The sequence below is a fragment of the Apis cerana genome, linkage group LG8 (assembly GCF_029169275.1).
Source record: "Apis cerana isolate GH-2021 linkage group LG8, AcerK_1.0, whole genome shotgun sequence".
In the NCBI taxonomy this organism is placed as follows: Eukaryota; Metazoa; Arthropoda; class Insecta; order Hymenoptera; family Apidae; genus Apis; species Apis cerana.
In genome coordinates this window covers 3,070,230-3,085,000 of record NC_083859.1, presented here as the reverse complement: position 1 = coordinate 3,085,000, position 14,771 = coordinate 3,070,230, and the positions used below count along the sequence as shown (strand labels likewise).

The following is a 14,771-nucleotide window of genomic DNA, read 5'->3' as shown; positions in this document are numbered from 1 at the left end:
GCAAGACGAGACTTCTTTCCTTTGCTTGGACGCTCAATGATTCGATGCCGATCGAGGGACAACTCTGGATTTCTATTCTTCCAAGTATTCCAATCCTCTCGAAATGTGTGGCTCGAATTCCATTTAAATCGGCACGAGGAACGCGTCCCCGCAGTTATTTCGCCTCCCTCGACACAGGTATTTTCGACCGAGGATTAGAAAGGCGGCACTCGTGATTGACCCCTTTCGGTTCCGCGCGAGCCGTCACGTGGAGGAGCCAGTTTCACGACGCCCACTGGGGAAAATTCATGGGCCAGTAACGGAACTTTGATGTCTTCGCGAGAGGCATATTTAGCTAGAGGGAGATGATGTTCGCTGCCTCCTCCTCCTCCTTCTCCTCCTTAATAGGAAACGTTTCTCTCTGAGGAGGCGAGGCATAACTTAATCAAGGATGGGAGGCTGGGAAAGGCACCGATGATGGTCGATGGTCCGCGTGTTTGTGTATGGAGAAGTTAATCCGATAAGATTTACTCGAGGCTTCACGAGGAAAAGAAAAAGAATCGACGATAGCTTCGCTTTCTTTCGAACGTGGATTTCTACCACGATGAAAACTTTACGCGTATTCCAAATTCTTAAAAGGAATAATCCCAATTAATAACGTTTTTCCGAATAATATTAATAACGTTTGATCGAATTTTTTCCATGTAGCACGAGTATTAAAATTATTGGATAATTTAATTCCTTAAAAAAAAAGAAAGAAAAAAAGAAAAAAAAATCGAAGGTAAGTCGGGCTACGCGCAATAAAGGTCGACGCGTGCGTGCGTGTACGCGCGGGCGCAGGTCCGCGTGTGGGTGCACCACCAGTAAGCAGGCAATGCAACAAGTATCCTGAGGTTTTGAATCGCAAGCAGATCGCGGACGGACGGCCGAGAGAGAGAAAGAGGACGGCGACGCGACTCGAATGGGGATATGGAGTGGGGGAGCGGAAGGGTGGGGGGAGAGAGAGGAGAGCGCGCACCGATCGGGTCGCGTAGGACGGTGTCACGGAACAGATATGATACCCCGGAGAGAGGTTTACGCAAACGCGCGGCGGAACACGTGAGATGACGTGTGGTATCGAGTGTTCGACGCTTGGATGCCTCGATGCCTTCTCCCCCGGGAACGGTAAATATCGCGTGTCGCGGTCGGCCATGCAAGAATTCGGCTCGCACGATCCCGAACGGATTCGGGGTCATCGATTTATATCTCCTCCTCCGGGGAGAGATCCGCCGATTGAATTCAAATCGCCGGAGGATAGTTGGATGGAAAAATTGTTTCTTCTTTCGAGGATATAGGTTGGCTGTTTTTCCTTTTTTCTCAATCGCTCACCCAGGGAGGAGGAGGAGGAGGAGAGATGATTCGAGGGGTAGTAATAGAGATGAGATTAAGCGAAGTAAACTCGATTCGTTTTTTCGAAAGTATTCCTCGATACTTGACCATCTTAGTCAGTCTGACCATCTAATAAAATAAAATCTTTGATTTTATGGAATTTTAAAGCTGGATACATTGGATAGTTTTTATAAACTATCGTCGAGTGTGTGTATATGGGAAAGTAATAGATACTTCTGTTTGAAACTTACCGTTCTGTACGTTCTCTTTTGACCGGCATGCTTCCCTGGACGACCCTCAAGGTCAACATGGACAGCATGAATAATGTCGAAGAAGTTCTCCACGATCGCGACTTTCTTATACACTCTTCCGGGTGGAACGGTACCCTCGGCGCCGTTTAACGTCTGGAAAGGAACGTGTGACATAGTTAAAAATTCAATCTAACTTTTAAATAGTTAAAGTAGATAAAAAAAAAAAAAAAAAGAAGAAGAAGACGAACAGTTCTAGGGGATTTATTAGAATGGATCGAATATATCTTCTTGAAAGAATCTATTAAATTTTATTATTTTTTTCAATTAAAAAACACGATTGTAGATTTCATTCGATTGTTTAGTTAGTTAGCGATTATCGCAACGTCTATCTTAGGTAAATTTAAACTCGCACACCTCATATTTTTCGAAATTTAATCCAATTTAGCAAAATCTACAGTTGCATTTTATGTTTCAGTGCCATCTGAACCGATGGATGCAACTGCACTGCGAACAAGAAGGTTTCTACCTTCGTATCAGATGCACACCAGATCTCTACAATTCCGTTACCGACGGATGCTCGCGGTTTACTGTAGTCGGTAAGCTAGGAAACCCTGTACACTCTCTATTTATCATCGATAATACAGATCTCTATAGAACTATAATCTATTCCATTTAAAATTGTTAATTTCTATTTTTTGAATAAACCTATTAAAAACATTAAAGGCAAAGTGACTTAAAAAAGCGATTAAACGAATTTTTCTACTCTCCTAAATATTCCCCTCCGTAGAGATTCAACAATTATTTCAACACCTTCGTAAACAAAAAAAACAAAATAGATAAATAAACGAACGATACAATTTATTTACAAGCTCTAAAAATTATTCGCAATCCGACGAAATATCCTCGACGAATACACATCTCTCAACTCACGGAAAAAAGGAAAAAAGGATACCATTCCGCGAGCGATTCTTTCGCCTCGTCGAGGTGTCGCGAGGTATGGGAGGGGAGGAAAAAAAAAGAAAAAATTCCAACTAGTCCAGAAACTCGATTAACTCACGGTACGCGGATGGCGTGACGACGGTTCGCGCGGGCTTGGCCGCGGTCAGATTGTTCGGACGAACTTTCCGACCTTAAGAAGTTGCGGGCGCATGCGCGACATTATTGTATTTCCCTAAACACCTGTTGAAGGATAAAGTTGAACTCGTGGTGAGTGGGAGGAGGGAGGAGGAGGAGGAAGGGGGCAGGAGGAGGAGGAGGGGGGGGGGTTTACGACTCGGTTAAGTGGCTGCGGTCAGGCGGGATAACAATGCCGATATCTAGGTGACCGCCGCCTTAAGATAACACGCGGTGCGCCCGATCGAACGACCACGACCCGTCCCCTCCCCCTTCCTCCCTCTCTCTCTCTCCCTCCCTCCTCCCCCCTTATTCCCGCGCTACCGCCGCCTTCCGCCACCGTAATTGGACGTAATCGTGGCGACGATCCCGCGCGCCTCCTCGGCCTCGCCGAACGGAAATCGATGCTTTCGCAAATATCGGGACGGCGCGATCATTCAATTTTAAACGAGCCGACCGAACGGTAACGGATTAAAACGGAGCAGACGGGGCTTCGATTCGACGCGGCGGGTCCCGATTTTATCGGGAAATTATAATACTGAAATATTTCGCGCTGGCTGAGCGGCTCTCGCTCTGAAAATAAACACGTTTCTTTCTCGTCGCGGACGGTGTCGCGAGAACGGGAGAGAGAGAAAAAAATATATATATATATATGCATATTTTTCGATCGAAGGAGTGGAGAATTTGTAAATTGTTCGAGTTAGAATTAAAATTGCCAAGGCAATTGGATACACGTATGAGAGAGATTTTATTTAACCGTATTGGAACGGGATTGGAATTTAAAAAGTTCCTCGTACCGAAGGGTTGTACGAAGAATTCGCGTGAAAAAATTAAATTCTTTACAGAGGAAATTCTTCTCGGGAAAAAGAAACTCGCATCTCTGTTTTAAACGCTTCTAAGCCACGAAAAACGGTCGTGCCTGCTTATTATAACAATATTCACGAGGGAGTTGATCAGTAATAAATAATAAAACAAAAAAAGCCATGTTGATTCACACCTATATCTCCAAACATCTACACGAATGTCTCGTTTCTCCAGTAAAACGCATAACAATTCCCACAAAATTACATACATTCCATCGAATCCTTTAAAATCCTTCGTTAAAATTCGATTCATCCCTTACGTCGAAATATCTCCGTCCCTTAACGAAAACTAAACAAGTGGATAAAACAAAACGAAATACTCAATCCTACAATTTCCACGCTTAATATCCAATTAATATATCCCCTCCCCAAAAACCGAAGGGTATCCCAAATTGCTGGCGAGGTGGAGAAATTTCACGGCACGTAACGTGAATCGTCGGACGACCGCGAGATCTCGATCCATCCACTTTCCCCGATAATCGTCCATGATCCACCCGGGGGTCAGACGCCGTCCACTTCTCCTCCTTCCCCTTCCCCCCTCCGCTTCCGCGGATATAGCCTTCGATCGAAAACGGGCGGAGATTAACCTACTTGAGAGGGGGGGTGGTGTACGCGCTTGTGTCGTCCGCTTATGTAAACTTACGGAGAGAGGGTTGAACACCCAAGTGGCTCGAGAGGAAGAGAGAGGGGGGGGGGGATGACTTTCGGCACATTCCGTGGATGGCCGTTTCACGCAGTGTGCGTATTGGCAGTGCGCGACGGGGAGGAGAGTCCACGGCCTGGCCGCGTGCCTCCACGGGCCATGATATGCTGTCTGGAAATGTGTCAATACTGAATATGTATGCCAGTATACGGAGGAGACTTCTGAGAACTCGTTTCAATGTTTAATACAAAGGTGCACGCGCTTTTGTTTTCCGTTAGCCGATCCCTCCGCAGCACGGGGTGGGGGAGATATTTACAAGCAACGGATTTCTTGGCATCGGCTCTTGGATCTTCTTTCGGAAGAGAATTTCTGTTGCGCCGCGGACGAGTTTCGTGAAACGATGGAATTTGATTTTTCACTTTCTTTCCTTCTTATTTTATAAGAATCGTTCGTGAAAAAAAAAAGAGAGAAGAAGGAGAATAGAAGTAAGTCGGACAAGATCCCATCGTCGATGTATTTTCTAAGGCTCTTAGGAGACTTAGGAGACTTCTCACTCACGCGGAGAAATAAAGGAAGGAAAGAAAAGATGATGGTTGATGAGGATATTTCGGCTTGAAGGGGAGAGGAAAGTCGCGAAAAGAATATTATATCGCGGGTATCGAAGGGGTGATCTCGACGAGAAACCGAAATCTCGCTAAATATCGCATAAACCAGTGTTAAATGTTGCAACTTTTACGGTTCTCCTTCTATCTCGCTCGGATATCGTAGCGATATTGCGACTACGAAGTTAGGAGACTCGAACGAACGAGACGGTTTGCAATTACGTAATTCAACCCCTTGCGATACGTTGCATAAAATACTTATTGCTGTATAAAATTGGTCGTATAATTTTTTATAATAAAAATTAATCACATTCGTACTTTATCGTGTTTTACAAAAATAATAATAAGGAGACTGCGAATGTTTCGAGTCAATTTATATTTGCCTGTATATCGAAACCTAAATAAAGATTCGTTTCATCCACGACTGCGTTATTAGACTGCGTTATTTCGATAAATTTCTTATAAGTATCTAGAAAAACAATTCGAGAAATAATTTACCGAACAAATAAATCGAATTCGTAAAATAAAAAGAGAAAAAAACCTAACTATAGATATATTAAATATTCTCCGTTTTGTCAACAAAATGCAATATCTAAATATTATATAAACTCGATGCGATATAATTTTACATATTCTGTTATAGAGAACGGTTCGTACGCAACAACATAATCTCTAAAATGTTCGCCTATCGACGAAATGGAACATTTCTAACGATATTTTCCTTTCTCTCTTTTTTTAATATCTAATAACGATATATATTACCACTTTTTGCGCAACTTTCTGTAGCAATGAGAACCATCGCGAACCGTAATATATGGAAATCTCTTTATGGTAAACGGCTATAATCACTCGTAGCAGATAAGTATACGAAGATCGTTTCGAAGCAAGCGGTAGGCGAAAGGGTTAATTAACCCCGCTTGCCTTGCGATTTTTTTTACGTCTACTCGCGGCGTTAAAGATGGATATTCGCTATTTTAATATTACGGCCGGTAAAAATTTTTAATAACCATAACACGGTAACAGAAAACGCTATATACGTTAACCCTATTTTTCTATGTTTTCTTAGGTATGTAAAATAATATTTTTATTTTTATCCTCCAGACATAAGATTCTGATCGAAAATTTTCTCCCCGAGATATACATCTGCATATATCGCGTCCTTTTAAAGAATATTGGAAATTGCGCATAATGATACGCTTGACAGGCTTCGATTTCGCATTATACCCATGTTAAGATTAAAGCGATATTTTTATAGCGAATATAACTCGCGATTGTTATGTACAATCATCAAATGATCCCGAAAATGATAGTGTCGAAAAATAATTCTGAAAATATCTAGGTTATCTGTACGCGTTTTGTGCTTCATTTCGTATATATTCGATTTAATCTACGATCCATTATTTATCTACCCTATCTATTTGATAAATAAAGAAAAATTTTTACACGGTGTAACTTCAATTCGATATGAAATTTTTTAACAATAAATTACGTAGAATATATAACGTAGAATGTACGTATATTTTTTCCTATGAAGAAAGTAAATATTAATGAGATGCCTCGAGTGCAACAATGATTAAAAAATATATGAAAAATACCGATCTATCGCATATATCGCCACAGAGATCCAGATCAAATTCCAATCAATCCAGATTCCATCGTAACCGGCCCCTCGATCGAACTCCTCCACTTCCGAACGCTTGCATCGTTGTACGCGAATAAACCGTAAGAAAATTTGGCGGAAAGGGGCGGAAAATGTCTGGCGACCAGCTCGAGAATAGAAGCGCGTCAGTGGCGGCGTAAATCCGTAGGAAGCACGAGCCAAGTTTGCGGCGGAACGAAATCCGGGTATAGCGGGTGTTTTAAAACCCCACGGACCGCGAGTTTGCATTTTAAACGAACGACCGATCGTCACGGTGGTGGAAACCGTGCCACGGGGGAGGCGGGGGTGGAAAACAACGCTTGGCCGCCACGCAAACGCCGGCGACGGGAATCGGATTAAAAAAATTCACCGGGGACTCGAGGGCGTCGAGACACGCGTGAATCGCGCGTGGGTGGGCGCCCGAGGAATGGGCTAACGGGTGGCCGGCTCCGAACGAGTTTCGAATTCGACCGAAATCGAATTACACCCGTACCTGTCCCATATAACACGGTGCTTGAATCGCGTGGAACTTTGAACGAATCGTGTACAGTGAAAAAGCGAGGCGATCGTCGAATAGATACGAGTCTCGAAAATGTTTGGTTGGGAGATCTTGCGAGGCAAATGACATTTTGACAAACGTTCCCTGTTGTCTAGCCAACTGAGCAGCTTGGCGATCGACCATACAGGCGGCTCCTGATGTAAAATTAAATTGCTCGTTTAGTTGACAAATAAATCATGACCGATATATTTTCGTATATGAATTTTCCCCTTTGTTTAAATGCCTGTAGTAATAAAAGTATCCTATATATATATCTTAAATCCTCGCGAGAGACTAATTTGAAGAGATAGTATTAATTGTAGTGGTAAAGTTGACGTATCGTAAACTACGTACACGCTCCGTTCAAGAAGAATCGTCAATAGGGCAATGAAGAAAGTTAACCAAGGGACGATCGTTAACGTCGCGCAACGATTTGCAAATTGCCGGAACAATTAATAGTTGAAGGGAGCAAAGTAAGTTGTAAGTAAGCCAGAAATGCGTGGGGATCAGTCGAGATCCCCGAAGACCCAGTAGGGTTAACGAAGCGCCGGCAAGAAAGTTAGCATAGGAGGTATCGTTAACATAGCATCGTCGTTTCGGTAACTTTGGATTACGTAACGCGCGTTGCATCGGCGTCAAGTGCTTTTGCAGGTTCGTGCATGTGCGTGTAACGATGCTCGTGAACATGACGAACGCTGACGCGTCTCTAATAAATCTTATTCCGTCGACAAACGGAAACGATGGGTATCATTTATTCGAAATTTTCGAAACATATACAGCCCCTAACGCATAAGAGAGCATAACTCATTTTCTGGAAGGCTGTACGTAGATTCGCGATGAGTCTAAAAAAGTGATGCAGTTCGAGTATAATGTGACACGATCGTCTCCCCACGAGCAATTCCGATCGATGCCGAACACTTCCGAAGAATCCCGAGCGGTGGCTACGTACATACATTCAAACGTTACTGAATAGAGAATCTTTATTAGCAATTGTTATTGTCTCGACTCGCTTTCGATCAACGCTTTCGACGAAATTCGTTCGCGTCGGCTTTAAAGCTCGAGCCAAACAACTCGAAAGTATCGGACCTCGGCGCGTAAGTTGAAAAATCCGTCCGACAAAGCAACGATCCGGCAGACTCGCCTACCACTCGATGACGCAAGCGAGACGGTTGACGTCAAGAAGTTCGGGAAGCTTTCTGAAAATAGTCTCGGGACGCGCGTAACGCGCTGTCCTGGCACGCAATATCTCTGGACGAGCGGATCTAGGCGGCGGCATCTCTAACGGGCGGCCGTAACCATTGAAACAGTCCTGAGGTGGCGGTGTGTCCGTTGCATAACAACGATACTAGGAAGCGGCGCGAAAGTGGCACGGTATCATTGCGGCTGGCCGTTAAATATTCTCAACGAGGTCGGATTACTTCCATTACGTGAAGGAACGACACGACCGAGCCGGTCAGGAACGAGCCCGCGAGTATACTCGGAACTGCTTCTCCCCTCCCCTCTGTCCTCTTCTTTTCTTTATGCTGGTTAACGCGCTCCGTGCCAACGTGAACCATCGGTGGCACGTTATACAATAGTCGTTGGCTAAAGCGAAACTTTCTTTAGAGGAGCAAAATTATTGTTCGATACGGTAGATAATAAAGTAAGATATATACGTGTTACATTTAATAGCTTCGTACGTACGATCGCGTGCTACAAATGCAGATCGATCAGGATGATTCCGAGCATCACCGGGAATAGCCATATACACGATACCTATACTTTTCCCACCTCGGTTTTATAGGATTTTAAGAAAGAGTAAAAGAAAGGAACGGGCCCAAAAGGGCCGAAAGCCCACGTTGGAACGCCGTATACGCCTCAATCTATCGGATCCCCCGCTATCGACGTTTGTTTTTCGGACCCCGTATCCTTTCTTCTGCCCGACTCGGCTTAGTTTTCGTCCGGTGGGACAGGACGCTGCGAGCCAGGCCACCCAGTAGCCATTTAGATAAACGACCCGGCCCCCGTTGAGTGCCGCGGGATGCCGCCACGGAAACAAGGATACCCGTGCGACGAACAACGCGGGACAAAGATGGACGTATTTACACGGCGTTCGGAGAAGGAGAGAGAGTGACTGACACGCTTCCAGACGGCCACAGGCTGTCTAGATGTGGGAAGGGTGCGCGGAGGGAACAACCCACGAGGTCATACGACGAGAACCGGGTAGTCTGAAAAAGTGTTTGGGTTTCGGTGACGGAACAAAGAGTCTCTCAGCCGTGGATACTCCTTTCGCGTTCTCGTTTATTTGACCAAACCTACCATTTCTCCCGCAATACTCTCCCGTACACCGTGAATATTTGTTGATTTTGCCTCGGAACCCACCAACGTCTGCCGATTACTTCTCTTGTGATTCTTTCCGCCGGATTCGCGGAGACGACGTTTAGTCTGGCTTTTACGTGGATTTCTATGCCGAGATTGAGGGATTGTGGGGAACGCGAGATCTCGGTAGGGTAAATTGGTAATGCGATTTCGTTGGAACGGACTCATTTATTTTTACGAGCTACCTTGGCTTAGGTTGGATGAGGTGAAGTCACGTGTCATCGTAAAACTTTAATATATGGGATGCGGATGAAACGAGTGACTCGTGATGATAAACGATTAGATTTCTAGAAATAGTAATCAAAAAGGAGATTTCTAAAAATTACCAGTAATTATTACGGAAATCAAACTTGAATTAATCCTAATTAGATCAAAATTCAAATTACCAAAAATGAATTTTACTACGAGATAGAGCTTATTATTTCTTACCTATTATAAAAAATACCAATAATCGCTCAAGATTCGCAAAAATCTGATCGATCCGTTCGAAACCGTTCCGAGGTGTACAATATGCGAAAAGATCATCACAGAGTTGAGAGAGCTCCCATCCTCTCGAAGCGGGCACGGTTTTTCAGGCGGCAACCGGTGATCTTATTTCTCGCGGCAGTGTTTCTTTTACGAGCTGACCGGCGGAAGTTCGAGGTGGTGGTATCGACTTTCCTCTCGAGCCTCGTGGCATTTACAGACCCCTCGGACGCGGGAGTGTTCACGAACCGCTGGAATTCCAAAGAATGTTCCTCGTAAAGCGGCTACGAGGAAACGCTCTCCGCGTTACTCGCAAAATTGCTCCTCTCGCTAATCAGACGCTTTTTGGTCGAACACCGTATTCTTCGGAATTCTCGCCCGCTCGAGTATAACAATATCTCCTCCTTTTGGAAAGATGGGGATGCCATTCGTTCGCATCGAATTATTTATACGTACAATCATTTACAAGCTAAACCGATCCAAAATCGGGAACTAATATTATTTAATCGAACGATTTAATAATTCTTTAAGAAGCGAATAATTCGTTTAATGATGGTGATCAATATAATGATGAAATGGGGAGAGGGGAAATTTAGGAAAATTGGGTGAGAAATGACGTGTATGAAATTTTACAATCATTTACAAGCTAAACCGATCCAAAATCGGGAACTAATATTATTTAATCGAACGATTTAATAATTCTTTAAGAAGCGAATAATTCGTTTAATGATGGTGATCAATATAATGATGAAATGGGGAGAGGGGAAATTTAGGAAAATTGGGTGAGAAATGACGTGTATGAAATTTTGAAAAAAAAAAGTACGCGCGAAAGTGGAGCGACCAAAATGTATTGGAGATTAATTTTCACGGTCCAATAGTGGCCAATACAAACAAAATTTCATCCGATCTATCTCGGAACGATTCTCGTAAGCAGATTAGACCCGATAACCGAAGAAATTTTATCTTACCCAGTCAAAATAAAGCGTATATTCCTTTCGAGGTATCAACTGTAAACGAATACTGTGATAAAAGGTAAGGCTAAGATATTTCTTTATTGGCACCATTCTGAGAAACTACGTATTACGAAGTGAAAACTTTCGACTCTTCTCTTATCGAACGAAAATAAACATTCTCACGCGTACGATGCATCCATTTCAAATATTTTATAACATTATCCAAGTAAAAATATCCATCTTCGACCTACGACGAACACTGTAACGCCTCAAAAATTATCGCCCCGATCGATCTAATTAAAACACCGAAGGGCGCCTCTCTTTCTCACACAACTTTCGCCGTGGTTTCTCATCTTATTCATCCAGGACCGCGTGGCTCGCTTAAAAATCCCCAGGCGACCCGCAACTTTTCCAGGAAGTCGTTACAGTCTCTGGCACGGCGGTCCGCTAATTCGACCCAACTTTCCAACCATTTTTCGCAGCCGATCTCACGGAGGAACTGCTGTTTTATTTATAGCGGAACGCGCTTCGTTACCTTTCCGCCCGATTATCGATCCCCTCCCAGATGCTTAAATACTTGACACTTCCCCTCCCTCGCCCCTACCGCTTGAAATTTCACCTTCCAAAGTCTTCTAAAGAAAAATCTTAGGGGGAAAAAAAAAAATAAAACGAAGAAAAGGGAATATATGAAACTGGATAATTGGTGCGAATAGAAAAAAGTATTGATTCATCGGTTTTGTTCTAATGATTAATAAGTAATGACTCACGCTTATTATCTAGGAGCGCAAGGCTGTCGCGAAAATATCATCTGTTCGAAGATTCTGTCGCGATGATTCATGTTGGATGGACATGAACGAAGCGTCCTCGAATTCGTTTCTGACTTTCGTTCTTTCGAGCAATGACAGATGTTGAAATCGATGCTCTGAAAATAATAGTTTTGTTCCGTATCTTCCCTTAATTTAATGCGTTCACCGAAAAAATATTCGTATCATATACCATCCTATTCTCCTAAGTTGCTACTACTATTGCTTAGTTAGTACAGAAAAATCACACGCTTTGATGTCACATCCATCATACAATCATCATACAATCATCATACATATATTAAAAATAGAAATTGAAATTATTAAAGAGAAATAAAAAAAAGTTTCATCTTCTTAATATCGCACAGCTTGTAATATTCAAATTCAATTATTGGTAAAAATAGAATGAGGATATTCGTATCATTGAGCCACCTACGAATCTTGGATTCACCGTCGATTCCCAAAGGTTTTTTGCGCCTCGGTTCCGCTCGAGTCGCGAATCACGCGGCTTTATCGGGAGCAAGGCCATCCCGCTCGACACCTCCTCCTCCTTCGCTTCGCTTTAGGTACTTAGGAAGCCCCGAACGGCGCAGACAACCTCTCCCTTCCGGGCTGTTATGAAGCGTGGGCGAAAACCCTCAGGTTCATTCATTTTAACGATTTATCTCGCGCCGCGGTAACAATGGAGCGCTACGAATTGGAATCGAATGGTTCTGGGGATGGAAAAGTTCGAGGATGTGTACGAGAGTTGTTAAAGAGTAAAAAAAAAAAAAAACTAAAATAATAAAGTATTGAAACGCGTAAATGTCGAGAGAAAGCATGGGTTGATTAGAAGAGAGTTTGGTAAGTTTAACGGACGTTTGGTAATAGAAACGAGTGAATAGAATTTGGTCAAAGTTGTATACGACTTTTTTTCGATAAAGATAATATAAAATACGCGTATATGAATGAATTGGAAAGGAATTAGAGGAAGAACAGGGAACTATGCACCTCGAAATCTTGAAAGAGATCTAAGTAGAACAATGCCGATGCAAGAATTTCCAGAAATTCCAAACATCTTTTTCCTTTACACAATCGCATATCTTCACTTACACATATCCCATTACGAACCACGAGAAAAAAACCTAACGAGTCATCCCTCGAACGACCTTGACCAGTCCACCAATTCCCAACTATACTGCAATCACCGATCAATCTCTCCTCAATACATATCCTCGAAACATAGCCACGATTTCATGCCAAACCCGCAAAAGGTTCACCAAAGCCCATCTCGACTCGGTCTCGCTTTCACGTAAACCCGAGATCCACTCCCCGCCCCCTTTCTCGCGGTTACAATCGCGCTAAGGCTTTTTCCATCCTCGAAACGGCGTCGAACCGCTCGTAAAAAAAAGCCGCCGTACTCTTTCCTTCTCTCTCTTCCCACTCTTCGCCGTGCCGCTCCTTCGTGGCCGTTCGAGTCGTCGACTCTCCTTCTTTATCCCCTCCCCTCTTCTCGCTCGCTCTCTGTCTCCCTCTTTCTCTCTCTCTCTCACGTGCACACGGATCGCTAACGACGAGGCGCGAATCGATAAGGGACCAACCGCTTCGGTCGACTCGCACAACGAGCGAGGCGGCGACCTGGAATTCGACGGCCCGTGACCGGAAACCGATCGTGTCGGCCGCACTGGCCGGCCCAATCATCCGAAAAGCCGCGTCCGGCATGTCTGCAACGCCGATCCCGGAAAACCGGAACCTCCGGCTGCTCCCACTACTCCCGCCCGCCCGCCTGCCGCTGCCCCGCCCTACACGTCCGTAGCCGCGCTATCAAGATACCGCGGAAACGTATTCCGGCCTGTCCGCGTTCATTATCGACACGCCGGACGTTTTACGGCACTTCCACCGTCGCGCGGTCGGGATTGATTTCCAGATTTATGCCCGTTGCGCTCGGCCGAGTCCGAGACTCGGCGTCCTGTTGCTCTTTGGAAAATAGGTAGGTGGGGAGGGAGAGTTTGACGATAGGTTGGGTAAGATCTCCACGCATCGAGCGTGGAACGTTGTTTATCGGTATTGGTATGGGATGTAGCGGGATAACGATCTGGAACAATATTGGTTTGCTTGGTTAAGAAAAGCTCGTGTCGTATCTTTCGTTATAATTCGAAACTCGACATTGGTGGTTAAAACTATTATCGCGAACGACTTTTTGATAATTTACGATTTATCATATAGATGAGAATACATAATTTTTGTAAAATAAAAATGTAATACTAATGTCAAATTATTATTCTATCTATATTATTTTTTAAAGAAATTCATTTCTCACGTTTAGATGAAGAACACAGTGTACATAAATTACGATCCCGTAAAGTACAACTTTCGGAACTAAATTCAGACTATTCTTGGTCTACCGCTTCATAGCAGAAAAAGAAAAACGAGAAAGGAGAAGGCATAAAAAGAAAAAAAAAATTAAAAGTCAAAGAAACCATCCCACGTGCGTTGCAACCGAGCAACGTAACGGAGGCAGCCGGTAACGTCGTACATCATGCACGTCCTTGACGATCCACGATACGACGGTATACGTCGTGAAGGGGAGAGAGAGAAAGAGAAAGAGAGAGAGAGAAGCCGAATGATCCGCCGTCGAAGAGAGACCCGACAGCGAGGCTAAACCGAATAAATTATTACGCAGACTCCTTCGTCGTCGTCGTCGTCGTCGTCGTCGTAGTCGTCGTCGTCGTTGTCGTCGTCGGCGTCCTCGCCCTTCGCCCCTCGTCCCATCCCACTGTCTTCCTGCTTTGCCCCCCTGCTGTTAAGCGTCGAGCGCGGGCCGCCCTCCAGGCACGAAGATTCATATCTGACTGGAAGGCCTGGTTCGTTCGTTCCCTCGGCCGCGGCTTCGAACGGGACCCCTGAGCCCGGAGCGGGACGGGATTCGGACAATAGTTTTGCCCCGTCCGTGGACAAAACTTCGGCATCCTCTTCGACTCCCCGACCCGTTCGTTTGTTCCCCATCCTTGTCCATCGTACGCGCGCATCGTGCGTCCCGTTCCATCGTGAGCGACGGGTCGAAGCCGGCTGTCGCGGTTGCCCGTAACACGCGGATCGAACAAGGATGGAGCGAACGGCGGAACGGGGCCGACACAGAGACAGTGTCTGCGTCAGACTGGAAGCCAACGGTGGAGAAGGACGGGCGTATAACGAGAGAGCGGGACGGAGCACGAAA

At 44.6% G+C, this 14,771-nt stretch overlaps 1 protein-coding gene and 1 long non-coding RNA gene across 10 annotated transcripts in view; one reads left to right on the top strand and one right to left on the bottom strand.

Annotated features, from left to right (window-relative positions):
- The window catches only part of LOC133666541 (uncharacterized), a 15,588-nt gene extending 13,268 nt beyond the window's left edge, over positions 1–2,320 (top strand). The window contains exon 2 of the long non-coding RNA XR_009830793.1: positions 2,074–2,320. This is a non-coding gene — a long non-coding RNA (uncharacterized LOC133666541). The remainder of the gene's footprint in view (positions 1–2,073) is intronic.
- Positions 1–14,771, bottom strand: part of LOC108004152 (uncharacterized) — a 107,425-nt gene that overhangs the window by 2,584 nt on the left and 90,070 nt on the right. For all 9 annotated transcript variants that reach the window (XM_062078096.1, XM_062078095.1, XM_062078097.1 and 6 more), the window contains one exon: positions 1,599–1,751. In XM_062078096.1, the coding sequence (XP_061934080.1) occupies positions 1,599–1,751 (153 nt within the window). The remainder of the gene's footprint in view (positions 1–1,598; positions 1,752–14,771) is intronic.